Source organism: Ornithorhynchus anatinus, chromosome 13, assembly GCF_004115215.2.
Source record: "Ornithorhynchus anatinus isolate Pmale09 chromosome 13, mOrnAna1.pri.v4, whole genome shotgun sequence".
Classification (NCBI taxonomy): Eukaryota; Metazoa; Chordata; class Mammalia; order Monotremata; family Ornithorhynchidae; genus Ornithorhynchus; species Ornithorhynchus anatinus.
In genome coordinates, this window is record NC_041740.1 from 2,588,809 (window position 1) to 2,616,790 (window position 27,982).

A 27,982-nucleotide genomic window follows, 5' to 3' on the forward strand; every position below is an offset into this window, starting at 1 on the left:
CTTGTCCTCCACCTCCAGGAGTCCACACCTTTACAGAGATGAGATGGGGACATAAACCTCCTCCCTTTCACACACAGTTATGGGAAGGATGAGGGAGAGTTCAGGGGGAGGGGCTTCCTTCCCTTCCAGCTTCCCCAACCAGGCCAGGGAGGGTGTGGGCTTCCCAGGGACAACAGGCTCCCAGCCAGAGATAGTGCCAGAGCTCCTCCTCCCCCAGCTCCCTGAATTTCCCACCCCAATCCACCTTCTCTCCCTCCCAGGATCCCACCCAGTCGGGGCTGGTCCTAAGAGGAGAACCAGGAATTGGAGGCTGAGCTTTTATCAACCACGGGAGGCCTGTGCCCACCCCATAGTGAGAGGGAACTGGGGGCTGTGGGAACTAAAATGTGAACCAGGCAGGGGGCACCCGGATTTGAACCGGGGACCTCTTGATCTGCAGTCAAATGCTCTACCCCTGAGCTATGCCCCCTCACACACACAAGAACCTCCACAGAAGGTGCTAATAAATGTCCCTGACGCCAACATTGCTGACACAGTGAGCCCTAATTACTCCCTTTGCCCTTGGAGAAGCACCTGACTCTGCCCCACCCCCTCCAACCCTGCCCCCCCCCCCTTAACCCCAGCCTGCCAGGGCTGGAACCGAAGCAGAGAATAAGCACTTCTCGGGGAAGGGGCTATGCTGGGAGGGTGCTGACCCTTGGGAGGATGGAGGAGAGCCGAGGGGACCAGGACCAGTTGGAAAATATGTCAGAAGACAGGACAGAGCCCATGGGAGAGCTCAACAGTGAGTCCAGATCCCTGCTCTCCCTCCCTCTTAGACTGTGAGTCCACAAGGCTTGGCGAAAGTGTCTCACCTCATTACCCCAGGCCTTAACACCCAACTAAATACCATCATCTTCATCAGGAGGGAGCCCAGGAGGGAGTAAAAGCGTTACACTCCTCTTTGGGGGAGGAAAATCTGGTGCTGCCCCGGAGGATGCCTGGGATCTCCGGCCTGGGTTCAGAGGGCCAGTGAAGTAAGTGCTGCAGAGGCCGACAACTCTGTTGTCTTCCAGGAGGGTCAATTGCTGTCAGTCAGGGACCGAGAGGATGATGCTAACCCGATTTCCATGGGGAGACCACAACTGGGACTGGCACTGGGATTTGGGGGTGGCAGGTAGTGACAGAGTTGGAAAGGGAACATTGACCCAATCTCTGGGAGGACTAAAACATGAACCAGGCAGGGGGCACCTGGATTTGAGCCGGGGACCTCTTTATCTGCAGTCAAATGCTCTACCCCTGAGCTATGCCCCCTTGCCACACCGAACATTCTAATTAGCTCCTTTTCCCCACGCAGCCACGCCTGGTACTGATGCACCTCACCAGCTCCTCCCTGTCCCTCCCCCAGCTCTCTTTCCTCAGTCAGTCAGCTGGTCTGGGGTGAGCAGAGCACCCACAGGATCGGAGGACAGTGCCCACTGCCCGGGCATCAGATACCATCCTTGTCCTCCACCTCCAGGAGTCCACACCTTTACAGAGATGAGATGGGGACATAAACCTCCTCCCTTTCACACACAGTTATGGGAAGGATGAGGGAGAGTTCAGGGGGAGGGGCTTCCTTCCCTTCCAGCTTCCCCAACCAGGTCAGGGAGGGTGTGGGCTTCCCAGGGACAGCAGGCCCCCAGCCAGAGATAGTGCCAGGGCTGCTCCTCCCCCAGCTCCCTGAATTTCCCACCCCAATCCACCTTCTCTCCCTCCCAGGATCCCACCCAGTCGGGGCTGGTCCTAAGAGGAGAACCAGGAATTGGAGGCTGAGCTTTTATCAACCACGGGAGGCCTGTGCCCACCCCATAGTGAGAGGGAACTGGGGGCTGTGGGAACTAAAATGTGAACCAGGCAGGGGGCACCCGGATTTGAACCGGGGACCTCTTGATCTGCAGTCAAATGCTCTACCCCTGAGCTATGCCCCCTCACACACACAAGAACCTCCACAGAAGGTGCTAATAAATGTCCCTGACGCCAACACTGCTGACACAGTGAGCCCTAATTACTCCCTTTGCCCTTGGAGAAGCATCTAAAGCCGCCCCTGCAGAGTACTGTACTAAGTGCTTGGGAAACTACTCTATAACTGAGTTGGAGGACAATTTCCCTACCCATAACAAGCTCACAGTCCTGTCTCCTGACATATTTTCCAACTGGTCCCGATCCCTCCAGTTTCTCCTCCATCTGCCCAAGTGCCAGAACCCACCCAGCATGGCCCCTTCCGGCAGAAGTGCTTGTTCTCTGCTCCGCCTCCAGCCCCAGCCAGGAGTGACAGGGTGGGGGGGCCCGGGGCAGCTGAGGGGAGTGGGGGTTTGGAGGGGACCGGGGCAGAATCAGGTGACTCTCCAAGGGGAAACGGGGATAATTAGGGCTCTCTGCGTCAGCAACGTCAGCGTCGGAGACATTTATGAGCATCTTCTGTGGAAGTGCCTTCACGTACCAGGGGGCATAGCTCAGGGGTAGAGCATTTGACTGCAGATCATGAGGTCCCCAGTTCAAATCCGGGTGCCCCCTGCCTGCTTTCCATTTTAGTTCCCAAGGCCTCCAGTTCCCCCTCAGTAGGGGTCAGCTTGGGCCTCCAGTGGTTGACAAAAGCCCAGCCCCACATCCTGTTTATCCCCTTGGAATCAGCCCCAGCCAGGTGGGATTCTGGGAGAGATGGAGGGTGGGTTAGGGTGGGAAATTCAGGGAGCTGTTGGATGGGGGGCGGTTTGGGGAGCAGGAGCTCTGGCCACTGTCTGTGACTGGGACCCTGCTGTCCCTGGGAAACCCACACCCTCCCTTACCTGGTTGTAGGAAAGGAAGCCCCTCCCCATGAACTCTTCCTCATCCTTCCCATGGCTGTGTGTGTGTGTGTGTGTGTGTGTGTGTGTGTGTGTCCATCTTATCTCTACAAAACTGTGGGATCCTGGTTGGCAAGGATGGCATCTGATGCCCGGGCGCTCTCCTTTAGCCCCATGGGTGCTCTCTGCTCACCCCATCGCAGCTAACTGACTGTCCGACTAAGGGAAGAGAGCTGGAGAAGAAACAGGGAGGAGCTGATGAGGTGCATCACATCAGGCGTGGCTGCATGAGGAAAAGGAGCTAATTAGGAGGCTTGGTACGGCAAGGGGGCATAGCTCAGGGGTAGAGCATTTGACTGCAGATCAAGAGGTCCCCGGTTCAAATCCGGGTGCCCCCTGGGTGCCTTATATTTTAGTCCTCCCCTGAGCTCGGGTCAGTTTTCCTTTCCCAGCCACCCTCAGTCCCTCCTCCCCCTCCACCCCCAAAGACCAGGACCAGTCCCAGCTCTGGTCTCCCCATGGAATATCCAATATCATCCTCGACGTCTCAGACACTGACATCAACTGACCCTTGTGGAAGACGGAAGAGTAATTGGTTTCCAGATCATGACCTCTGGGCCCAGGTCGGAAGTCCTGGAGAGGTCTCTGGGGTAGCACCAGATTCTCTTCCCCCAAAGAGGAATGTAATGCTTTCACTCCATCCTGGGCTCCCTCCTGATGTAGATGATGGCATCTAGGAAGTGCTGACTTTGTGTGCCAAGCACAGTGCTAATCCCAGGGTAATTAGATCAGATACCATCACCAACCCTCGAGAGTCTAAGAAGGAGAGAGAGCAGGGGGTCTGGGCTCCTGGACTCACTGCTGGGCTCTGCCCTGGGCTCCATCCTGTCTCTGTCAGATTTCCCACCTGGTCCCGGTCCCCCCGGCTTCTCTTCCATCCTCCCAGGGTCCAGCGCCCACCCAGATTGGCCCCTTCCCCGGAAGTGCTCGTTCTCTGCTCCGGCTCCAGCCCCGGCCGGGATGCCAGGGTTGGGGGGTCTGGGGCAGCTGAGGGGAGTGAGGTCTGGGGGCCGGAGGGGGCGGGGGCAGAGTCAGGTGCTTCTCCATGGGGAAAAGGTGGTAATTAGGCCTCACCGCGTCAGCAACGTCAGCGTCAGAGACATTTATTAGCACCCTCTGTAAGGCTTACAGCATATTCCAGGGGGCATAGCTCAGCGGTAGAGCATTTGACTGCAGATCAAGAGGTCCCCGGTTCAAGTCCGGGTGCCCCCTGTCTGGTTTCCATTTTAGTTCCCACGGCCCCCAGTTTCCTCTCACTGCAGGCTGGCAAGGGCCTCCACTTGTTTGACAACAGCCCAGTCCCCAAATCTTGTTTCTCCTCTTGGAACCAGCCCCAACCAGGTGGAATCGGGGGAGGGGGAAGGTGGGTTGGAGTGGGAAATTCAGGGAGCTGGGGCGGGGGTGGTTCAGCACTTGCCCTGGCCACTGTCTATGGCTGGGCCCCTGCCAGCCCTGAGGAAGCCCACACCCTCCCTTACCCTGTCAGTTGGAGGGAAGGAAGCCCCTCCCCCTGAACCCTCCCTTCATCTTTCCCATCGCTCTGTGTGTGTGTGTCCATCTCATCTCTATGGTATCTGATGGTATCTGATGCCCGGGCAGTGGGCACTGTCCTCTGGCCCTGTGGGTGCTCCGCTCACCCCATATCAGCTGACTGACTGACTGAGTAAAGAGAGCTGGAGAAGGAACAGGGAGGAGCTGATGAGCTGCAGCAGAACCAGGCGTGGCTGCGTGGGGAAAAGGAGCTAATTAGGAGGTTTGGTATGGCAAGGGGGTATAGCTCAGGGGTAGAGCATTTGACTGCAGATCAAGAGGTCCCCGGTTCAAATCCGGGTGCCCCCTGCCTGGTTTCCATTTTAGTTCCCATGGCCCCCAAGTCCCTCTCACTACTAGCCAGCACAGGCCTCCAGTGGTTGACCAAAGCTCACACCCCATGTCCTGTTTGGGTGTTGGGGTGTTGGAGTGAGGTACGTATCCCCGTCTCATCTCTATGAAGCTGTAGACTCCTGGAGGGCAAGGTTGGTATCTGATGCCCGGGCAGTGGGCACTGTCCTCTGGCCCTGTGGGTGCTCTACTCACCCCATACCAGCTGGTTGACTGACTGTTTACTTGTTTTGACGTCTGTCTCCCCACTTCTAGACTGTGAGCCTATTGTGGACAGGGATTGTCTCTGTTGCTGAATTGTACTTTCCAAGAGCTTAGTACAGTGCTCTGCACACAGTAAGTGCTCAATAAATACGATTGAATGAATGAACGAAAGAGAGCTGGGGAGGAGCTGGGAGGAGCTGATGAAATGCATCAGTACCAGGCGTGGCTGCGGGGGGAAAAGGAGCTAATTAGGACATTTGGTACGGCAAGGGGGCATAGCTCAGGGGTAGAGCATTTGACTGCAGATCAAGAGGTCCCCGGTTCGAATCCGGGTGCCCCCTAGCCTCTTTAGATTTTAGCTCCCACTTCCTTGTCAATATGGGCCCCCAGAGGTTCACAAAAGCTCGACCCCCAAGCCTTGTTTCTCCTCTTGGAACCAGCCCCAGCCAGGTGGGATTCTGGAAGAGAGGGAGGATGGGTTGGGGTGGGAAATTGAAGGAGCTGGAGGGAGGGGGCAGAATCCCTGGCCACTGTCGCTGGCTGGGACCCTGCCGTCCCTAGGAAGCCCACACCCTCCCTGACCCGGTTGGGGAAGGAAGCCCCTGCCCATGAATCTCCCTCATCCTTCCCGTGGCTCCGTGTGTCTGTCCCCATCTCATGTCTATGAAGCTGTGAGCTTCTGGAAGGCAGGGATGGTATCTGATGCCAGGCACCATTCATTCAACTTATTCAATCGTATTTATTGAGCCCTTACTGTGTACAGAGCAGGTGCCGGGCACTGTCCTCCGGCCCCGTGGGTGCTCTGCTCATCCCCCATGCCAGACGACTTACTGAGGAAAGAGAGCTGGGGGAAGAGCTGGGAGAAGCTGATGAGTTGCATCAGTACCAGGCGTGGCTGTGTGGGGAGAAGGAGCTAATTAGGGGGCTTGGTGGGGTAAGAGGGCATAACTCAGGGGTAGAGCCTTTGCCTGCAGAGCAAGAGGCCCCTGTTCAAATCCGGCCTGTGTTTTAGTCCCTTTAGGAATGAGGATCAGTTTCCCTCCCTCACTCACCTCCCATCACTCTCAGGGGAGCCTGTATCTCACCAGTTCTCTCAGCAATGTGGCCGGTGGTGGTTGGGGTTCTGGCACCCTCTACTGGAGGGGCAAGTAGGGCGCAGCCCACTGGGCTGCCTCGATGAGGTGGCGGTGAGGTCTGAGGGGGGAAATGCAACTATCACAGAACCCGAGTCCCCACCAGCCAGGAGGATGACAGAGCCCTAGAGATGCCAATTAAATCCTTTTCTTCTTAAAGCCACACCCAGCCCTGCTAAAACTCAGCAGCTTCTCCTTCCTCCCTAACAATTAATCAGTTCCCCTCACCACTCTATCTTCCGTGATTCACAGGCCTCCTTGGCCTTCAGCTCCATTTTATTATTATTATTGGTAATAATAATGATGGTATTTGTTAAGCGCTTACTACGTGCCAAGCACTGTTCTAAGCGCTGAATAATTTTGGTATTTCCTAAGCACTTACTGGGTGCCAGGCCCCGTACTAAGCAACGGGGTGGATACAAGCAAATCAGGTTAGACACAGTCCCTGTGCCACCTGGGCTCAGTCTTAATCCCCATTTTACAAATGAGGGAACTGAGGCACAGAGAAGCGAAGTGACTTGCACAAGGTCACACAGCAGACAAGTGGCAGAGCCAGGACCTTCTAACTAACTCCCAGGCATGTGCTCTATCCACAAAACCATGTAAAAGTAGTAGAAGGCTCCGGCACTTGTCTGCTGTGTGACCTTGGGCAAGTCACTCCACTTCTCTGTGCCTCGGTTACCTCCTCTGTAAAATGGGGATGGAGACCTGGGACAGGGACCGTGTCCAATCCAAGATGCTTGTATCCACCCCAGTGCTTAGTACAGTGCCTGGCACCTAGAAAGTGCTCAACAAATACCATAATTATTATTATTAAGTAATGATAGCAGTACCACTAGTAGGATTGCCTTTGTTAAGCACTTACTATGTGCCAAGCACTGTTCTAAGCGCTGGGGTAGATATAAGTTAATCAGGTTGGACACAGTCCCTGTCTCGTATGGAGCTTAAGGTCTAAACAGGAGGGAGTAGGATTTAATCCCCATTTTATTGAATCTCCATTCTATAGTCGAGGAAACTGAGACCCAGAGAAGTGAAGTTACTTGCCCAAGGTCACACAGCAAGCATTTGGCCGGGTTCTAGTCCCAGTTTTGCCACTTGTCTGCTGTCACTCTAACTTCTCTGTGCCTCGGTTCTCGCATCTGTAAATGGGGATTAAAACTGGGAGCCCAATGTGAGACATGGTCTGTGTCCAACCTGATTAGGGGGTATCTACCCCAGGGCTTAGAACAGCGACCGGCACATAGTAAGTGCTTAATAGATACCATTAAAAAAAAAGGCAGTCAGAATTAGAACGCAGGTCTTCTATCTCTCAGCCCATGATTCCTTCTACTAGGCCACACTGCTTCCCATGTTCCAGGGGGGCTCAGCCTGGCATGGGCATGAGACTATCAGAAGGCCTCTAGGACGGGCTCAGGTCGGGGCAAAATCTCCCGAGAGCCTCCTGATGGACTTTAGCGGGTGGGGAGAGTGGGCAGTAAAATGAACAACTGGAAGGGGGCACCCGGATTTGAACCGGGGACCTCTTGATCTGCAGTCAAATGCTCTACCACTGAGCTATACCCCCTCTGTGCTGAGACAGCCCCGACCAGTTATCTAGTCCTACGCAGCTGTGACCGGTGCCCAAGCAGGACCCGGTGCCCTCCTCGCCACCAGTCCGGGCTTGCTCAGTAATGGCTGCCCCGCCTCCCCTTGCAGGCGCTTGCCAATCACCTGGGTGCCCGTGGCAGAGAGCGGCCACCTCTGGCCCAAATCGTCCAACCGGGTGCCGCTCGAGGGGCCCTTCCCGCCCTTGGCACCGGGTACCGTGAGCCCGAGCTGATCCCCTTCCCAACAGGGGGCTTGGGTCCTTCAGAACCACTCGGGATGGGGGGAAGAAGGGGGTGAAATGAGGGGGTCCAAGGATCTAGCAAAGGCAGGGCCTCGGGGAGGGAGGAGGGGGAACCTCACCAGGCAGAGGGGGGTCCCCAGAGACTCAAAACAGCCAGCCTCCTCCACTCACTGCCCTAGACCACCCCCCCCGCTCCGCGAGCTCTTCATGTCAGACAGTGACTCTGCCCACCCTCACAGCCTTATCGAAAGCGTCTCCTCCCAGCAGTCTTCCCTGACTAAGCCCTCCTTTCCTCTTCTCCCACCCGCTGCTGGTATCGCCCTGATTTGCTCCCTTCATTCGTCTCCCCCACCCAGCTCCGCAGCACTTACGTCCATATCCGTCATTTATTGATTTATTATTCTTTTAATGGTATCCGTTAAGGGCCTACTATGAGCCAGAGCTGGGGTAGATACAATCTCATTAAACTTCCCCTCTAGACCGTAAGCTCATCACGGGCAGGAAATGTGGTCTACCGACTCTGCTATACTGTACTCTCCCGAGCGCTTAGTACAGCGCGCCGCACACGGTAGGAGCTCAATAAATACCGCCGATGGATAGCTTGATGAGTCTGTCCGGTCTGCCCTCCGCCCACCCCCCGCCCTCTCCGCCCTCCCCCAACTCACGCACCCACACGCGCACACTCACACACTCGCGCCCACCCTCCCGCCCTCGCCAGGCTGGCCCGTACCAAGGATCGGGCAACGCCCTGGCTCAGCGGCTCGGCCAGAGCAGGACGAAACCGTCTCGGCTGCGGCGGAAGTCGGGGACGGGCTGGGTGGGCTGCAGCTCCACGGTAACCAGGCGGCGGCACCCCCGCTGGCTCAGGGTGATGCAGTCGGAAACCCGCACCTCCAGGGCCTGCCCCGCTCTGCAACGAGAGGGCATCAGGGCAACCCTGCCCCACGGCCTCCGTCGCCCTCTTTGCTTAGTGCTGATAATTCATAGCTGTGGTATTTGTTGAGCGCTGTTGGGGCAGATTCATGGGCTGCGTGGGTCTCACCTCTGTTTACTGTTGTACTGTACTCTCCCGAGCGCTCAGTACAATGCTCTGCACAGAGTAGGCGCTCAATAAATACAATTTACCGACTGCCTGGCTGGGAGTGCCCGCCTCAGACCCAAGCCAGCGCTGAGGTGTGTCAACCCATAAGCCAGGCCTCTTGATAGCAGTGCCCACCCCACGCGAATGTCAAATCCTGGAGCGTCAACCCACAGCCCAGGCCTCAGGCCGGCAACGCCCCAACCCAAATCCGGGTCTCACCCCTGGCAGTGCCCGACCAGCACTCCCACCAGCTCCCCGATGCGGTTGTCGAGCTCGGGCTGGGTGCGATGTAGACACACCACGAGGTCGTCCAGGCCCCGGGCATGGAGCACCACCAGCTGGTCCCGCCCGCTCGTCACGCTCACGCCCGTCACCTGGAGGGAAGAAAAGGGCCAGCCCGTGTCCCTCGCCCGCTGCCCCCGTCCCCCGCCCGCGAGACCGCCCCCCTGGGGGGCCCCCCGCCCAGGTCCACCCCAGACTCACGCTGCTGAGGGGCACTGCTCGCATGACCCGGTACTGCTTGCTGGGCTCCAGCTTGTACAGGTGCCGGTCGGTCAGCAGCAGGGCCCGGTCCCGGATCTTGTTGAAACGATTCACCTTGGGGAGGGAGAGGGGGGACGTTCTTCCCTGCTGGTCCGGCCCGGTCCATCCCGGACCACCCTCTCCATCCGCCAGGCCCGGGACATCGGCCCTCGGTGCCTCTCAGGGCAGGGGCCCCTAACAGGGGACCGAGGTTGGGGCCTGAGCCCCCCCACGCCCTCCACCTCCTCCTCCTCCCGCTCCCCCCACCCGCCCTGACCTTGCGGACGTGGCCGGAGAAGAGCACGGCCCCAAAGCCGTCCTTCTCCTTCAGTCTCTTTAGCCTCTGCGCAAAAGGGGTTGCCGCCTGGGGGTTGTCCGTCACCTGGGGAGGGCCATACAGAGAGAAAAGGCGGGGTCGGCCAGACGGACGGGCGGACACCGTCAGTGGGATTTACTGAACGCTTACTGCGGACGGGCGGGTGGTCTGCCCAGAGGGTGGGGCCAACGGAGGAGGACAGAGGGGAACGGACGGGGCGGGAACGACGGGAGGACGGACACAGGGACGGAAGGACAGAGGACAAACTGAAAAGGATGGATGTGAGGGCGGAAGCAGAGGGATGACCTCTGACGGTGTCTCCACCGCAACCATCCCGAGCCCGACCAAGGCATCGGGGAGGGGGTGGTCCGGCGGAGAGGCCCAGGAAGCGGGAAGAGTGGGCAGGAAGAAGGTTCCGGGGCGAGCAGACTGTGTCTGCAGAGAGAGGGATATTTCTGAAAGGGCACCCTGGACCGCATTCCCACACTCCCCTGTCCCCACCAGGTTCCGCCTGATCTTCCCTCCCCCGGGACCACAGCCGTCCGTCCATGTTCCTGTCCATCTGTCCCTCCCTCTGTCGTGCCTCAGGGCGCCCCGGGGGCCTGGCCTAAGCCGGGATGGATCTCAGTCTCAGAACTGGGCAGGAAGGGAAGAGCTCCCAGGGCCCAGAGACCCTTCCCCTTCTCACCCCTCCCAGCCCTTCTGGGCCTGTCTCCCCCTCCCCCTCACCCCCAACCATGAACAGCAGCCCCCCAGGTTGGACTCGGGACCCATCCTCCCCTCGTCTGCTAGGCGACCGTGGGCAATCACTTCACTTCTCTGTGCCTCAGTTACCTCATCAGTAAAATGGAGATGAAGACAGTGAGCCCCATGTGGGTCATGAACTGTGTCCAGCTGGATTAACTCATATCCACCCCAGGGCTTAGAACAGTGCCTGGCACATAGTAAGTGCTTCACAAATACCATTTAAAAAAAAAAAGTCGTTTGACGGTCTCCCTCCCGGACATCCTACTTGGTTGAGGGGGATGGACCATCCAAGGCCCCTAACTCTTCCTCTCACGACACATCGTGGGCTGCTTCCTCCCGCCTCCAGGGCCCGTCGCACTCACCGAAGACAAGTAGTCCCGCATCCATGCCCGCTGGCAGCCCCAGTCCTGGCGCAGGCCCTGCAGCGCCCCCAGGGCCGCCACCTTGGCCTTGATCTGGGCCATGTCGGACGGGGGGATGTTCTTCACCAGCTGCCGGGCCCGCCACCTGCCCGCGACAGAACCGGGGAGCGATGGAAAGGGGTCCGGCCGGGATGGGGGGAAACGCGCCGGGGCCGGGGAAGGGCCGATCCCCAACCCCGGGAGCCGAAGTCAAGGGGAGACCCCGGAACGCCAGATCCTGCCTCCTCTGTGGAGGGCAGACGGGCAGTGGGGATGGGGAGGACCGGGGGAAAGGGTCAGAAAGTAGGGGATGGGGGGCGGGCGGTTCGGTACCTGCGAAACAGCCCGTGGCAGGTGTCCTGAAAGGGCTGGAGGACGGCGGGGGGCGGGGGCCAGACGATGTCGCGTCCGTAAAGGGGCGGCTGGCGGGCTTCCTGGAAGAGGCGCTGCAGCTCGACGAGGTGGGCCCGGACCTTGTGGCGCCGGAAGCAGCGCATGATGGTGTAGACGGCTCGCATCCTCCGGCACCGGCGCCGCGCCAGCGTGCCCCGCCAGGCCTGGGAGGGCGGCAGGTTGCGGGGAGAAAGCAGGTTCCCGGGGCCGGGCCGGGCCCGGACCCCCGGCCTCCCTCCGGAGCTGAGTCCCGGACCCCACCTCGGGCCGTAGGACTGGACTGGACCTCGGCTTCCAAAGTAAGTCCGAGCCCCGCCGGGCCCCCGGGGCCTCCTGCTCTCCGGGGCTCCCGGACTGACCATCTCTGACCACCCAAGTCCCTGGTTCCCTGTCCCTCAGCTCTTCCAGTCCTAATCCTCTCATATTTCCCCGCCCCAATCTCCCCAGCTCTTCTTGCCCCAACTCCCCCCCCCAGCTCTTCCTGCCCCAGGCCCCCAGCTCCCCCTGCCCCACCCCCAGCCCCACCTTCTGCAGGAGCAGCACGATGATGGGGATGAGCCTCGCCCGGCTCTGCTCCAGGCCGACCAGGGTGCGCGGAGAGCGGATGAAGAGCTTGGTGTGCCCGAAGGCCACGTCCTCCTGCAGCCCGTGCTGCTCCAGGAGGGCCTCCACGGCCGCCCGGTCTGAGCCCAGCAGGTGGTTGGGCCACGTGTACTCGCAGGTCATCTTGTACCTGGGGGGTGGGAGGCCACGGGGAGGGAGGGGCATCGGCTTATGGCTTCCTCCCCCATTAGAACTTAAATTCCCCGTGGGCCAGGAATGTGTTCTCCACTTCCCAAGAGCTTAAAACAAGTCCCACGGATGATAAAAGCCCTCTAGACCGTAACCTCGTTGTGGGAGGGGAGCGTGCCTTCCGCCTCCACCCCGTGTGCTCTCCCAAGGGCTCGGCCCAGTGCCGCGGGAAGGGCGGACTGATCGATCGATCGAGGGTGGCGTTACCTGAGCAGGAAGCGGGAGTAAGGCTGGCGTGAGGCGAAGCCGGCCCTGCGGACACGCACGTTCTCCAGCAGCCCCAGGTAAGAAACCTGGTGGCGACAGCGGACTTCGTCCATTTGACCGGGCGCCTTCTCCTCGTTGGGCTTCACGCAGCGAACGTAGTACGGCTCCTGCGGAGGGGGCGGCCCCGGGGGCCGGTCAGCCAGGGAGGCGGGTAGCCGGGCGGGGAGTCAGTCATTCATTCATTCCATCGTATTTATTAATAATAATAATGACGTTGGTATTTGTTAAGCGCTTATTATGTGCCGAGCACTGTTCTAAGCGCTGGGGGAGATGCAGGGTAATCAGGTTGTCCCATGTGAGGCTCAAAGTCTTCATCCCCATTTGACGGATGAGGGAAGTGAGGCAACGAGAAGTTAAATGACTCGCCCAACATCACACAGCTGACAGGTGGCGGAGCTGGGATTAGAACCCGTGACCCCTGAGTCTTAAGCCCGTGATCTTTCCACTGAGCCACGCTGCTTCTCTCGAGCGCTTACTGTGCGCAGAGCACTGGACTAAGCGCTTGGAATCTACAGGGCAGCAATAAAGAGAGTCGATCCCTGCCCAAACCGGGCTTACAGTCTGGAAGCGGGGGAGACGGACATCAAAACAAGTGGACGGGCCTCGATATAAATATATACACACATCAAAACCAGTAAACAGGCATTGATATACATAAATAAAATTATAGATATACACACATCAAAACAAGTAACAGGTGGTGGAGCTGCTATTAGAACCCAGGTCCTTCTTATTTACAGGCCTGATTAACTTGAATCTACCCCAGCGCTCAGAACACCGCTCGCCACGTAGTAAGAGCTTAATAAATATAATAATTACTATTACTGTACGATTGATGTTACTATTATTAGCTCAGAGCCACGGGCCGCATTAGTACAGTGTCCTGCACAGAGTAAGCGCTCAAAAATTGCAGTTGATTGACTGACTGGGCGACCGTCAACCAGCGGAGAGCAGCATGAAACAGCCTCTCGTTAGAGGAGCTTACTCAGTAGGCAGGGCGGGACTTCATTGATTTTTTTTTAATGGTATTTGTTAAGCGCTTACTATGTGCTTAACCAACACCATTAAAGAAAAAAAAGCAGGCCCATGTTCTATCTACTAGTCCACGATGCTCCTCTAAATGGTATTTGTTCCATGCTTACTGTGTACCAGACACTGTTCTAAGTGCTGGGGTGGATACGAGCTAATTGGGCTGGACACAGTCCCTGTCCTACGTGGGGCTCACAGTCTTAATATCCATTTTACAGATGAGGTCAGTGAGGCACAGGGAAGGGACTTGCCCAAAGTCACACTGCAGACCTTAGACCGTTAGCTCGCTGTGGGCGGAGAATGTGTCAGTTAGACTATTCCGACTCTGCCCCTTGTCAGCTGTGTGACTGTGGGCGAGTCACTTCATTTCTCTGTGCCTCAGTTCCCTCATCTGTAAAATGGGGATGAAGACTGGGAGCCTCACGGGGGACAACCTGATTACCCTGCATCTACCCCAGCGCTTAGAACAGTGCTCTGCACATAGTAAGCGCTTAACAAATACCCACGTTATTATTATTATTATTATATTGAGCTCTCCCAAGCACTTAGTACACTGCTCTGCACCCAGTAAGCGCTCAGTAAATACAACTGACTGACAGACGAGTGGCGGAGCCGGAATTAGAACTCAGGTCCTTCTGACTCGCAGGCCTGATTTATCCCATCCCCTCCAGGATTGGAGAGGTTTGTTTCCCACCACCACCAAGATGCCTACCAGGTGGCATTTTTCTGTTCCCCCTTACGGAGTCTACGAGGATCAGACCTGCCCCCTCTCTGGGACCTCCCTGGGCAGTGCCCCCGTGGAGAGGGTGGTGGGATGGGCTGCGCTGGGTTGGCAGGGGGCAGTGCCCGGCGGTAGGTACCTTGGATGCCAGGTTCTCCACCAGTGCCACCATGGAGTTCTTGAAGAGGGTCCCGGCAGTCAGAGGGCGCTTGGTCACCTCCGTGATGTCCTGCTGCCCGTCCAGCCACATGGACTTCAGGACGGGGTCTGTGCTGCCGGGCACAGGCCAGGGAAAGTCAGGGGCCACCCCCCAGGCCCCTCTAGCTCCCAGACCTCCAAGACAATGATGATAATAATAATAATAATACATAGTAGTATTTAAATGGTATTTGGAAGCAGACCTGGGAACCGGAGGACCTGGGTTCTAATACCAGCTCCACCGCTTGCCTGCTGTGTGACCTGAGGAAGGCACTTTAGTTCTCTGTGCCTCAGTTTCCTCAACTGTAAAGTGGGGATCCAGTCCCCGTTCTCCTTCCTTCTCGACTGTGAGTCCCACGTGGGACAGAGACTTTGTATCCCAGCTGATTAACTGTTACCTACTCCAGTGCGGAAACAGCGCTTGACAGATCGTAAGCGCTGAACAAATACCGTAAAAAAAACTAAAAAGGACTCACTAGGTGCCAAGCACTGTATTAAGCTCTGGGGTAGGTCCCGCACGGGCTCATAGTTTAAGTAGAATTTATTGCCACTGTTCTTGTCTGTCTCCCCCGATTAGACGGTAAGCCCGTCAAAGGGCAGGGACTGTCTCTATCTGTTACCGATTTGTCCATTCCAAGCACTTAGTACAGTGCTCTGCACATAGTAAGCGCTCAATAAATACTATTGAATGAATAGAATGGGTATCGGATTCCCATTTTGCAGATGAAGAAACTGAGGCCCAGGGAAGTGAAGTGACGCTCCCAAAGTCACGCAGCAGGTAAATGGCAGAGTCGGTATTAGAACCCAGGTCCTCTGATTCCCAGGCCCCATCTCTTTCTACTAGTCCACGCTGATCCACCATTATTGCCCCCAGACCCTCCAGTCTTCCGGGACACAAGCCCTGCCCTTTACAGGCCCCCTCCCTCAGGCAGGCGGCCCCCCGGACCATCCTCTCCGCCCCTCACCTGTTGTAAAGCAGCCGCTTAAAGTCTTGGAAGAGTGAGTCTTTATTCTTGTCGATGAAGCCCTCCACAGAGTACCTGAGGGGTAACGGGGAGTCAGAGTCAGGGGATGGGGGTCCGTGCAGGTCAGGAGGGATTGGAGGGCCAGTCTCCGGGCTGGTGGGCCCCGGGGGCTGGGAGGCAGGAGAGGGGTTGGGGGTCGGGAGGTTGCCCAAGAAGAGGGAGAAGGAGCGTGGCCTAGTGGCTAGAGCCCGGGCCTGGGAGTCGGCAGGAACTAGGTTCTAAACCCGGCTCCGCCACGGTCTGCTGCGTGACCTCGAGCGAGTCACTTCACTTCTCTGGACCTCAGTTCCCTCACTTGTAAAATGGGGATTAACAGCGTGAGCCCCATGTGGGACAGGGACCGTGTCCAACCTGATTAACTTGTATCTACCCCAGCACTTAGAACGGTGCCTGGCACACAGTAAGTGCTTAACAGGGACCGTTATTATTATTAATAATCATTAGGAAGGAATGAGTCGTGACGTAGAAAGGGCAGCCGGGAGGGAGATGGGGCGGAGGGGTGGGGATGGGAGGTGGGGGGTCGGGGAGAGGGTCCCCAGAGGGTTCCTTACGTGACATCTCCAGCGTAGTGCTTAATGAGGAAGTCCCGGCCAAACTCCAGGGTCTTATCCATGGGGCAGAGCTGTGGGCAAGGGCGAAGGTCAGGGGCCGTCGTTCGGGCCGGAGCGCCCGCCCGGCCCTCTGCAGACCAGGGCCGCAGCTGGCACCGGGGCCGGGGGACGGGAGCGGCAGCTGCGGCCACGGGTGCGGGGACCGTGGGCCGGCGGGGGCCGGGAGGACTGGGGGGTGGGAGCCGGGCACCTGACGGCTGCTGTAGTGGGGGTGGTGCCGGTGGTGAGCGTCCAGGCTCTGCAGGAAGAGGCGATCGGTGACGGTGCCCACGGTGGCACAGGCTTCGTCCAGCACGGCCAACACCCCACGGTGAGGCCTCTCCACCAGCTCCACGATGGCCGCGTTGTTGAAATAGTCGATCTAGGGGCGGGGAGGGGCGGGGGTCACCGGGGGGCACAGCTCGGGCCCCGTCCGGACACGTCCTTCTCACCCTCTGGGAGTGGCGGGCCCTAGTGGGTAGAGCCCGGGCCTGGTGGCCAGAGGGACCTGGGTTCTGATCCCGGCTCTCTCACTTGTCTGCCGTGTGACCTTGGGCAAATCACTTCGCTTCTCTGAGCGTCAGTTACCTCGTCTATAAAACGGGCATTGGGACCGGGAGCCCCAGGTGGGACAGGAGCTACGTCCAACCCGATTTTCTTGTATCTACCCCGGTGCTCTGTACAGTGCCCGGCACACAGTAAGCACTTGACAGATACCGCCGTCATTATTATCAGTCACCGCTCTCCCGGGGCATCGGGGCCCGTGCCTACCCGACCGCAGGCCCCGACACTCCTCTCCCGGTCCCGGGCCCAGCCCGTACCCCCCAGGCCTCGCAGCCCCCCGACGGTGCCCGTTCCCCAGTGCCACCCAACAGCCCCGCCGCCGGGTCTCCCGGTGGGCACTCACGTTCTGCCAGGCGATTCCCTCTCGCTCGTATTCCTCCTGCTCCTGTTTCAGTATGAGTTGGATGAACAGCTGCTGCAGTTTCTCGTTGCAGTAATTGATGCAGAGCTGCTCGAAGCTGGAGGGGCGGACGGACGGATGGACAGCCGGCGGAGGCTGGCTCCCACCCCGGCCCCTCCCTCCCTGCTCAATCGATCGATGGTATTTATCGAGCGCTTAGTATATGCAGAGCACTGTACTAAGCGCTTGGGAGAGTCCGATACAAGAGAATTAGCAGATACGTTCCCTGCCCGTAATGAACTATCTCCCACTAGCCCTAGGCGTTGTTTGGGCCACCTCCCCCGGGGGAAAGCTGGGAAAACTGAAACAACGAGAGGAATTTGTTAAATGCCTATGTGCCAGACTCTGGGATAGATACAATTATCTACCCTAGCGCTTAGTACAGTGACTGGCATATAGTAAACACTTAACAAATACCACGTTTATTATTATAGAAGCTAATCAGGTTGGACACAGTCCGGGTCCCACGTGGGGCTCACGTTCTTAATCCCCGTTTTACAGATGAGATAACTGAGGACCAGAGAAATGACTTGCCCAAGGTCAGCCAGCAGACATGTGGTGGAGCAGGGATTAGAGCTCAGGCCCTCTGACTCCCAGGTCCGGGCTCTTTCAACTAGGCCACGCTGCTCCTCTGCTCCTCACCACCTCCCAGGGGCCCTCGGCCGGGGAGAACCCAGATGTCCTCCTCCCCAGCCGCAGCGCCAACCTCACAGGCGGGCATCCTCAGAGGTGGAGCCGGGACCGGGGCGAGGGGGCGGCGGGAGAGTCCGGGGGCCGTGGGGCGGGGGGTGGAATCGGTACCTGTTGTCGGGGAAGACCTCGAAGCCGTAGATGTCCAGGACCCCGATGACCGTGTCCTTGCCGTCTCTCCGGGGGTCCCGGCCCTGGGCCTCCATCACCTTATTGATCCGCCCCACGATCCAGCCGAACAGACGCTCATACACTGCCTGGGGGAGAGGGGGAGAGGCCGGGGGCGTGGGGGGTTGGGGGGTGCAGTCAACGAGGGGGTGGGGGGCACACTCTCCAATGTGGGTGTCTGATCCCTCGCAGCCAGGTCTCAGTTGGGTGGGGGTAGGGCCGAGGCCAGGGGAGGGGTGAACGCTGCCCCTGGGCTGGGGGGACTTGGGCGGAGACATCTGGACTCTCCGAGGTGGGAGCCGGGGGGAAGGGGTGCCCGGGTGGGTGAGGGGCCGGGCTCCCGGCGGGGCGTCCCGCCCACCTGCCCTCCGGCCGACCCCCCGGGTACCTTGGCACAGGCGTCCCTGGCGTAGCCGGCCTCGGAGGCGCTGTGCCCCTTCTGGATGAGTTCGCGGCCCCCCGAGGCCACGGTGCGGGCCAGGAGGGAGCGGAGCACCAGGTCCCGGCTCGTGGCCGTCAGCTCCGCCACCTGCTCCACCGGGCCCTCGTCCACCACCGCCAGACCCTCCTCCGTCTCCAGAAACTGGACGTTGCCCTGGAAAACGCAGAGCCACGGTGGACGAGGGGTTCGGGGGCCCTCCAGTCTTCCCCCGCAACGTCGGCCCTCCTCCCCATCGGCTCCCAAATCATAATCTATCAATCAATGGTATTTACTGAGCACTTCCTGAGTGCAGAGCACTGTATTAAGCACTTGGGAGAGAACAAGACAACAGAGTTGGAAGACACATTCCTGGCCAACACGAGCTCACAATCCAGAGACAAACAATATTAAGAATACGTGAGAGTCGATACAAAGACATAAATACTAATAACACGTACGAGCAAATAGCATAGACGTACAGATAATAATGATAATACTTGTTGAGCACTTACTATGTGCCAAGCATTCTTCTAAGTGCTGGGGTAGATACGAGTTAATCAGGTTGGACTCAGTCCCTGTCCCACCTGGGGCTCATAAACTTAATCTCCATTTCACAGAGGAGGGAACTGAAGCCCAGAGAAGTTCAGTAAGTAATGCTGGTATTTGTTAAGCGCTTACTATGTGCCAAGCACTGTTCTAAGCACTGGGGTAGATACAAGGTAATCAGGTCGTCCCACGTGGGGCTCACGGTCTTAATCCCCATTTTACAGATGAGGTCACTGAGGCACGGAGACGTTAAGTGACTTGCCCAAAGTCACACAGCAGACAGGTGGCGGAGCAGGGAGGAGAATCCAGGTCCCTCTGACTCCCAAGCCCGGCGTTTACCCGCTGGGCCATGCTGCTTCTTGGCCAGGAATGGTGGGGAGAGATGGGTAAAGGTCAAAGAGGGAAAGGGTCCTCGGGGAGCTGTTTGTGCCCCCCAACTGAAGGGACTCTCTCACACACACACAACTCACCAGATGGAGGATGGCGGCTAGGATCCTGTGGATAGAGGTCACCTCCTCCGGGCTGAAGCCGATGACCTTCATGGCCTGGGCCACGGCTCGGTGGTTGACTTCGTCGCTGTCTGAAGTCTGGGGAGGCATGGGGGGGGGACGGAGTGAAAGGGGGGTGAGCCTGGTCTCTCTTCTCGGCCTTCTACCCCCGTGGCCAGCCCCGGATGGACCTCTACGCCCATCACCGTCATTGGTAACAGAGATGCCTGATTTTCTTTCTTTTTTTTTTTAAATAATATTTCTGAAATGCTTACTATTTGCCAAGCACTATTCTAAGCAGTGGGACGGGGACGGTGTCCAACCTGATTGACTTGCACATATTCCAGAGCTTAGAACAAGGCCTTGGCTTAACAAGTACCATTTTATTATTAGTAGTAGTATTAGTATTAATAAGCACTGGGGTAGATATAAGGAAATCAGGTTGGACACAGTCCCTGTCCCACATGGGGCTCCCGGTCTTAATCCCCATTTGACAGATGAGAGAACTGAGGCCCAGAGAAATGAAGTGTCTTGCCCAAGCATACGCGGGCGGGTACGTGGCAGGGCCGCGAGAAGAACTCAGGTCCTTCTGACTCCCGGGCCCGGGCTCGGTCTCCTGAGCCCCAAGGAAGGGCTCCCAGAGGCTGGAAGGTCCCAGGTGAATTGGGGCCGGGAGATTCCCCGGAGGAGACGGGACTCCCAGAAGGGGAAGCGGAGATTTCCCCAAGCCCGGCCCTCTGCCGGGGGGGACCCCCCGCCCCCTCCCCTCCCCACTCACGCCGAGCTGGGCGCCCTGGCGGGTGAAGTTGTACAGGGCCGGGTCTCTCTGCAGGTGCAGGGATCTCAGCAGATCATCGCTGGCCCCTTGCAGGAGCTGAGACGAGGGAGAGAGGAAGCAGAGAATGAGAGGAGTGAGAGGCCCGAACGGGTCCCCGTCCGTCCGTCGGTCCCCTGCCTCTGCCCGCCCCCAGCCGACGTGCCTGTTCAGACAGAGCTCTGCACACCGTAAGCGTTCGATAAATACCACTGAATGAATCTCAGCAGGGAAGCAACATGGCCTGGTGGAAAGAACCCGGGCCTGGGTCAGAGGACCTGGGTTCTAATTCCCGCTCTGTCGCCTGCCTGCTGGGTGACCCTGGGCAAGTCACTTCCCTTCTCTGGACCTCATTTTCCTCATCTGTAAAATGGGGATTCAATTCTCCCTCCTACTTCCCTCCATAAGGGAAGGGACCGTGGCCCACCTGATTATCTCGTACCTGCCCCAGCGCTCGGTACAGCGCTTGGCACGGAGTAAGCGCCTAACAAATACCACGATGATCATTATGACTCAGCCCAGCTTCCACTTCCCGGGACTTCTGATTCGGGGACTTTAGCCTCCGAGACCCACACTACCAAGGGGGCAGGGGTTGGGGATTCCGGGTCCCACCCCAGGAGGGTCTTGTCACTGTGTGGGAGGGGGCTGCCCCGAGCCCAACCCACAGACCCCGCCCCCACCCCTTGGGCTATCTGGGGGCCCGAGGGAAGGGGCTGGGTTCCTCCATCTCTCTGGTCAACTCTCCCCCCGATGGTGGGGGGCTGAGGCCACTGGGCTTGTATGGGACACACACACTCTCAGAGACCCACACTTACACTCTCACAGACAAACACCACTCTAACACACTTTCACAGACACACAATCCGGCATATTCTCTCAGACCCACCCTCACAGACACACACTCAGACACTCACGGGCACACCCTTTTAGAGACCCAGCCTCGCTTGCCCCGACACACGCTTTCCGGGACGCACACTCAGACACACGCTCACGGATATACTCAGACACGTTCACAGACAGATGTGCTCAGACACACTCTCACGGACACCATATACTCCCACAGATTCACACACACACACACACTCTCAGATACACACAGACTCACACCCACCCTCACGGACTCACACTGCCGAACACACTCAGACGCACCCACTCAGACACGTACACTCATACATCCCACAGACCCACACATGTGAAGACACACGCCCTCTGACACGCACATTCACACAGCACCCAGACACCCCCCCGCCCCCAAACACAGGCAGTCACACTCACAGACCCACACCCACTCTATACTGGACGCACCCTCCCACAGTTCTATGCCAACTGTCCTCCCACGGGCCCAGGCGGGCTCCCCTTTGCCCCCTCTCCTTAGCCCGGGGAGGGAGAGGTGGGCTCGGTGGGGGCAGGATGTGTGTAGGGTGGGTGGGGGCTCGCTGAGGGTGGAGTGGGGCCTCCCACTTCCCCACATCCGCTGGAGGGGGAGGGGAGGAGGGGCACTTCCTCCGGCTCCTCAGAGTCCCCAGGGCGGGTGGGAGGGGAACCCACAAAGATTTGTGCTCTGACTCAGCACCCATCCCGGGACAGGCTGGAGTGGGCAGGGCAGTACCAAAGCTCAGGCCCGGTGAGGACACAGGGCACAGTTCAGTCTGGCCCGCTCCTTACCCTCTCTCCCACCCTCCTTACCCTCTCTCTCTCCCGACTTTCCCTCTCCCTCTCCCCTCAATCCCCCTCTCTCCCTCCTTCTCCTCTCCCTCTCCCCTTGCCCCCTTTTTCTTCTCCCTCCCTCCTTTCTCTCTCCCCTTCTCTCCTTCTCCTCTCCCTGCTTTCCCTCTCCGTCCTTCCCATCTCCCCCACTGCCCGTCCCCCTTTCCCCCATCCCTCCTACCTCTCTCCCCTTTCCCCCCTCCTTCTCCTCTCCCCTTTTACCCATCCTCCTCTCCCCCACTTCCTCCTTCCCCCTCCCTTCTCCCTTCTCTCCTCTCCCTTTCCTTCTTCCCTCTCCCCTCCCTCCTTGTCCTTCACCTCTCCCTCCTTTCCCTCTCCCTTCTTTCCCTCTCCCCCATCCCCATCCCCTTTCCCCTTCCCTTCTACCTCTCTCCTCCCCCTTCTCTCTCCCCTCCCGCCTGCCCCTCTCCCTCTTTTCCCTCTTCCTCCTTCCTATCTTCCCCTCTCCCCATCCTCCTTTTCCTCCCTCTCCCCCCTCCTTCCTCTCTACCTCCTCTCTCGTTCCCTCTCCCCTTTTACCCATCCTTCTCTTCCCTCCTTCCTCCTTCCCCTCTCCCCCTCCTTCTCCCCTTCTCTCCCCTCCCTCCTTCCTCTCTCCCCCATTCTCCTCCCTCCTTTCCTTCTTCCCTCTCCCCTCTTCCCCTGCCTCCTTTCCCTCCCCCCATCAGCTCCACCCCTTCCTCTCCTCACCTCCCCCACAATGGGCTCCCTTTAGCCTCTCACCTGGTAGAAGGAGTGGAAGTTCCTCTCCCCCTCGTGCTGCTTGAGGACCCGTGACTGATGTGGGGAAAAGGACAGAGTGAGGATCCAGGGCGGAGGAGGACGGAGGGAACCCCATGACTTTGTTCACTCCTCAGTTTCCCAATCGTGCCTTAAGGCGCTATGATGAGTACGGCAGACACCCAGGGTAAGGGCCCCAAATGGGAGACGGGCCTGCCGTCCCCTCCATCCCGGAATGTCCTCCACACCTCTCTACTCAAATGTTTCTTCCAAATCCCCACCACCCCCTCCAAACTTCCTTTCCGTGGAGTCTGCCTTGATTCCCATCCCAGCTGCCGGCCCTGGATGGAGATTTTCCGCAGGAAAGAGGAAGTATGACACTTTGTTATTGTCTGCCTCCCCCTCCAGACTGTAAACTCCTTGAAGGCAGGGCTCACTCTACTGTATTTTACTCTCCCAGTCGCTTAATACAACTCAGTAAGTTACCCTAAAGGACTGACTGATTGATTGGGATGGCTCTGTGGAATGGGGTTATTTGCGTCTGTCTGGTCTCCCCGGACAAGATGCCCATTTCCTCTCTCCACTCTTCAGAGACTGAGTTAACTGTGGGCAGGGAATGTGTCTGCTTATTGTTATACTGTACTCTCCCAAGCGCTTAGTACAGTGCTCCGCACCTAGTAAGCGCTGGATAAATACCACTGCCTGACTCTCCCGTCCGTGTCCAGCGTGGGGCTCCTCCCGCGTTGGACACCCAGTTCAGACTGTGGGCGGGGAGGGTCTCACTCCACCTGGCCCCCTGGCCCCGGGTCCTCCCCGAGCCGGACGAAGTCTCACCTTCTCCAGCAGATAGCTGTGGATGTGTCCGCCCGTGGGGTCACCTTTGAAGTCGAAGTTGATGTCCATGTACTTGCCGAAGCGGCTGGAGTTATGGTTGCGGTTGGTGCGGGCGTTTCCAAAGGCTTCGAGCACGCAGGTGGATTTCAGCAAGACGTCCTTCACCCTGGGGACGGCGAGGCCGGGGGGTGGGGGTGGGTTGGTTAGAGGGGGCTGGGCTCACTCGCTTGTCGGGGGAGATTCTGGAGGGGGTGGGGATACAGCCCCGCTCTATCAATCAGTCGATCAATGGTGTTTATCGAGAGCTTACTGTGTGCAGAGCACTGTAAACGCTTAGTACAGTGCTCCGCACACAGTAGCGCCTCATAAATACCGTTGAATGAATGATCGTACTAAGCACTTGGGGGAGTCCAATATCACAGAGTTGATAGATACGTTCCCTGCCCGCAAGGAGTTTACAGTCTAGGGGAGGAGATAATTTGTTGTTATTATCAACAAATATTGACAGTGCTAGTCGGAGAGGCGGCACAGCCTAGTGGATAGAGCCCAGGCCTGGGAGTCCGAAGGACCTGGGTTCTAATCCCGACTCGGCCACTCGTCTGCCGGGTGACCTCGGGCAAGTCGCTTCACTCCTCTGCGCCTCGGTGACCTCGTCTTTAAAACGGGGATTAAGACTGCGACACGGGGACAGGGACTGTGTCCGGTCTGATCACCTTGTATCCACCCCGGCGCTTAGAACCGTGCCTGGCACATAGGAAGCGCTTAACAAATACTATTTTAAAAATAAAGAAAGAAGTTATTTATAGACATGGACGTTAAGTGCCACGGTCCTGAGGTCGGGGTGAATTCCAAGGGCCCAGAGGGCGCGGATCCAAGCGCGCGGACGACGCAGAAGGGAGAGGGAGTCGGGAGTTCCCAGGACAGCGACGCAGCCGGCTCTGGGGAGTCCCCTCGGACGGGTGCCCGTGGGGCGAGTGGGTGGGCTGACTCACCTCTCGACCTCGGCCCTCTGGCTGGGATTGGTGATGGCCGCGATGTACTGCATGATGTGTTTGCTGGCTTCCGTCTTCCCGGCCCCGCTCTCCCCTATCAATCCATCGGTGGTACTTACTGAGCGCTCGCCGTGTGCAGAGCGCTGTACTGAGCGCTTGGGAAAGCGCAGTATAATAGAGTGGGTAGACGTGAGACCTAACCGCGAGGAGCTGATGATCTCAAGGGGGAGAAAGACATGAAAAGAAACGGCAGGTGGGGAAATTACAGATGTGTGAAGAATGAATGTCCGTCCCTGAGAGGCCCCACTGTGACCTCTGACCCTCGGGGAGCAGCAGGGCATCTGGGAAGGGAGTGTTTGCGCCTGGGGGATCAGTAGGAAGGCGGCGGAGGCAGGAGGAGGAGCAGGAGCAGAGAGGTGGGAGGATGAGGAGTGGGTTTTGGGGGGAGCAGGATGGAGCGAGGTGTGGGGGGGGGTGGTCCCCTGCCTGACCTGAGATGACGATACAGGTGTCCTTGGCTCTGCGCTTCATGGCCTTGTAGGCGGCGTCGGCCACGGCGTAGAGGTGCGGGGGCCGCTCGTAGAGTTCCCGGCCCTGGTAGCGGGCGATGACCTCCGGCCCGTAGAGGGGCAGCTCCCGGTAGGGGTTGACCGAAACGACCACCTCCCCGATGTAGGTGTAGATCCGGCCCTTGTCGAACCTGGGGGCAACCGGATGCTCTCACTCCTGCGGATCAGGGCAGCTGGGGCCCGGCCCCCTCGCCCCGGGTACCACTTAGACTCGGAGCCCCGTGTCCGAGCCGATGGACCTGTATCTACCCCAGTGCTTAGAACGGTGTTTGGGACATAGTAAGGGCTTAACAAGCACCCAAGAGCTTAGTACTGTGCTCTGCACACAGTAAGCGCTCAATAAATACGACTGAATGAATGGAAGTACGATAATCATCATAATCGTCATCCCGGGGATCGGTACCTCATTGCTCTGGGCACCAGGACATCCTCACCCTGGGCACCGATATCTCGTCACCCCCATCGGCAGACACCCCCAACCCGGGCACCAGAACACCCACACCTCAGGGACCCAGCACCTCATCACTCCAGGCACCAGGCACTCAACGCGGGCATCAGGATGTCCTTTCCCAGGCACCGGGACCCATCACTTTGAGGCACAGGCCCCCACCCTCACCCGGGGCACCAGCATCCCATCATCCCAGGCACCAGGCACCTCTCAATCCGGGCACCAGGATGTCCTTTCCCTGCGACCAGTGCCCGTCTCCCCGGGCACCAGTATCTCATCACCCAGGTCGAGAGCACCCTCACCCCAGATAAGAGGTCCCTCGTCTCCCGGGGTATCAGTCGGCCCTCCACCCCGGACACCAGGACATCCACACCCCAGGCAACGCAGCACCCTCATCTGCACCTTCTGAGCACAGATCTCCAGCCCCACAGCAGACAGAGAGCCCCTCTGTCCCCCCGCCAGGAGAACGAATGGGCTCTCGGTCTTCCCTCCCTGCCCAGCCTCATTCCCAGAGCCCCCTCCCGCTCCCACCACCACCCATCCATCCTTGGGCCTAGCCAGCCCTCAGCCCCTCCCCGTCCATGCTCCCCTGGCCCCTTCCCGGGAAGGGAGAGAGGGAACGAGGGAAGGAAAGGACGGGCTGGGAGCCGGGCTGGGGCTCCCTCCATCCAGCCCAGGGAGCCGGGGCTGGGGACCGGGGGTGGGCTGGGGACGACAGCGGTCGGGAGGAGAAGAAACTTCCGGGGACATCCGAAGTCCCCCACACCTCTCCCCACTCATCCCCAAGCCATCAAACCTTCCCCTGGTCAGGGACCCCGTCCCAGCCTGCCCCTTCTTCCACCATCCACGTGCCAGCCACACTCTGGTGCTCCTTCCTCCAGGTGAACAGCCACAGACAGTGGCACACGCATCCCCGGACGCACCCCATATACACGGTCAGAAGCACACACGTCCGTACGCAGTCAAGGCAGGCAGGGCATCCTCCCTGAGGAAGGTGGCGGAGAGGGGATGTTGTCCAGGGTCCGGACGACGGCCTCGGCGTGACAACCCGGGTCAAGGGGAGGGGCGGGAAAGGCAGGCAGGTTCCCTCTGGGCCCCCACCTTTGCAGCAGGGGGGTGGGGGCCGGACCCCGGGCTTGGCGGATTCGAGGAAGAGGCGGGCAGAGGCTGGGGGAGCTGGAGCCGGCCGGTGAACCGTCCCTGGCGGTGCCGTTTCTCCCCCCAGGTCCTCTAGGGAGGGGCTCGGAGCCACCGCGGCTGGTGGGAGGACTGGGACTTCGGGTGAGCCCTCGTGGGGTGGACCCTCCCCCCCCCGCAGCTCCTTCCCCTCTCTCCCGCCCCCTTCCCCAGCCCCTCCAGGGTCCTACCTGAGCTTCAGGTTCTCCATGAAGTCGTCCATCGTGACCCGGTCCAGGAGGACGAAGTCCTGTTTGCCGAACTCGGGACCCTCCTCCTGCTCCATGCCGTCGGGCTGGGGGCCTCTCTGCCGGGGCCGAGGGCGGGGCGGTCGGGGGGGCAAGGGGAGCTCCCGCAGAGATCCTGTGGCGGGGACTAGGTCCGGGGGCCCAGGTGGTTGGTGGGGTACCGGGCTGCGGACCACCGGGGAGCTCGCGGGGAGACTGGATGCCCGGGCCTTCTGTCAGAGAGGAAGTGGGTTGTCTGTCTCGGGGCTCCCCGCCTCCACCTCGAGGTGTTTTGAGCCTGCTTCCTGCTTCCTACCCTCAGCTATGATGGGTGGGCGGGATGGTGAACGCATGGTCCCCCCCCACCCCCACAACCTGACCGACTCCCAGGGGAGACTCATCTCCTCTCTGGGCCTCAGTTTCTCCCTTCCCTCCACAGCTCCGGAAACAGAGGGCCTCGCCTCTAACCCTTATACTTCCCCACGTCCCACGAGGGTGGTCTGGGGCCCTCCTGTGGAGGGGAGAAAAGGGGAAGGGGGTGCTAGTCCAGCCCAAGGCACCCCAGCCCCACCCCATCCCAGTCCCAGGGCTGAAATCTCCTTGCCCCGCTCCTCTCCCCTCCACCTCCAGGTGCCATAGAGAACTGGCACTTCCTGCCCGCCCCTTCCCCTGCTGCCTTGGGCACAGGGGAGGCTGGGGGGTGAGGTGCCCCCCCATTTCTTATCCCCTAATTACTTCAGCAGCAGGCCCTGGGTGGGGGGTCACTTCGAAAGCCTCAGTGCCTCCCTTCACTTCACAGAGGGGAAACTGAGGCACCAGGGGAGGTGGATGTGTGGCCCAGAGGAATCAACGGTCGAGGCAGAGATCACTGTAGTCCCCGAGGGGCCGGGAGCGGGGACTGTGGGTATTGGGTGAGGCCGGGCATGGGGAGCAGGGGCACTGGCCGAGCCCACAACGAGAGAGACGCCCGGATGGCCCGCTCTGGTTTGGGCTGGGCCGCGCTGGTCGCCCCCTCCCTTATTCCCTCTGCCGTCATGCCTTAGAATTACCCGTGCCTGGCCGCAAACCCCGGAAATTCGAGCCCCTCCCCTAACAGCCCGCCTTAGACTTCTGCTCTTGATGGTAACCGTCAAGCGCTCATTACGTGCCAGGCACTGTACTGAGCTAAGCGCCGGGGTAGATGCCACTTAAGATGTTCATTCATT

The 27,982-nt window shown here is 59.1% G+C and overlaps 1 protein-coding gene and 8 non-coding genes across 9 annotated transcripts; 5 read left to right on the plus strand and 4 right to left on the minus strand.

Moving 5' to 3' along the window:
* Window positions 1–397: 397 nt before the first annotated feature.
* TRNAC-GCA lies at window positions 398–469 on the minus strand. The gene has a single exon. It is a non-coding gene; the product is annotated as a tRNA-Cys (tRNA).
* A 1,408-nt stretch (window positions 470–1,877) lies between these two features.
* On the minus strand, window positions 1,878–1,949 carry TRNAC-GCA. The gene has a single exon. It is a non-coding gene; the product is annotated as a tRNA-Cys (tRNA).
* A 514-nt stretch (window positions 1,950–2,463) lies between these two features.
* On the plus strand, window positions 2,464–2,535 carry TRNAC-GCA. The gene has a single exon. It is a non-coding gene; the product is annotated as a tRNA-Cys (tRNA).
* Window positions 2,536–3,130: 595 nt separating this feature from the next.
* Window positions 3,131–3,202, plus strand: TRNAC-GCA. The gene has a single exon. It is a non-coding gene; the product is annotated as a tRNA-Cys (tRNA).
* Window positions 3,203–4,004: 802 nt separating this feature from the next.
* Window positions 4,005–4,076, plus strand: TRNAC-GCA. The gene has a single exon. It is a non-coding gene; the product is annotated as a tRNA-Cys (tRNA).
* Window positions 4,077–4,631: 555 nt separating this feature from the next.
* On the plus strand, window positions 4,632–4,703 carry TRNAC-GCA. The gene has a single exon. It is a non-coding gene; the product is annotated as a tRNA-Cys (tRNA).
* Window positions 4,704–5,218: 515 nt separating this feature from the next.
* TRNAC-GCA lies at window positions 5,219–5,290 on the plus strand. Its single transcript has one exon. It is a non-coding gene; the product is annotated as a tRNA-Cys (tRNA).
* Window positions 5,291–7,574: 2,284 nt separating this feature from the next.
* Window positions 7,575–7,646, minus strand: TRNAC-GCA. Its single transcript has one exon. It is a non-coding gene; the product is annotated as a tRNA-Cys (tRNA).
* A 979-nt stretch (window positions 7,647–8,625) lies between these two features.
* Window positions 8,626–27,002, minus strand: MYO1G (myosin IG). The gene is made up of 22 exons (XM_029077314.2): window positions 26,742–27,002; window positions 24,849–25,057; window positions 24,358–24,451; window positions 23,366–23,531; window positions 22,535–22,588; window positions 20,048–20,143; window positions 19,252–19,368; window positions 18,203–18,409; window positions 17,758–17,903; window positions 16,900–17,014; window positions 16,204–16,374; window positions 15,954–16,024; window positions 15,343–15,417; window positions 14,319–14,451; window positions 12,370–12,536; window positions 11,896–12,103; window positions 11,311–11,534; window positions 10,939–11,083; window positions 9,791–9,895; window positions 9,475–9,588; window positions 9,211–9,365; window positions 8,626–8,820 (listed from the first exon to the last, which is right to left on the minus strand). Exons 1-22 carry the CDS (start codon window positions 26,834–26,836, stop codon window positions 8,664–8,666), a joined length of 3,024 nt encoding a protein of 1,007 aa, XP_028933147.1. The 5' UTR covers window positions 26,837–27,002; the 3' UTR covers window positions 8,626–8,663.
* Window positions 27,003–27,982: the final 980 nt, after the last annotated feature.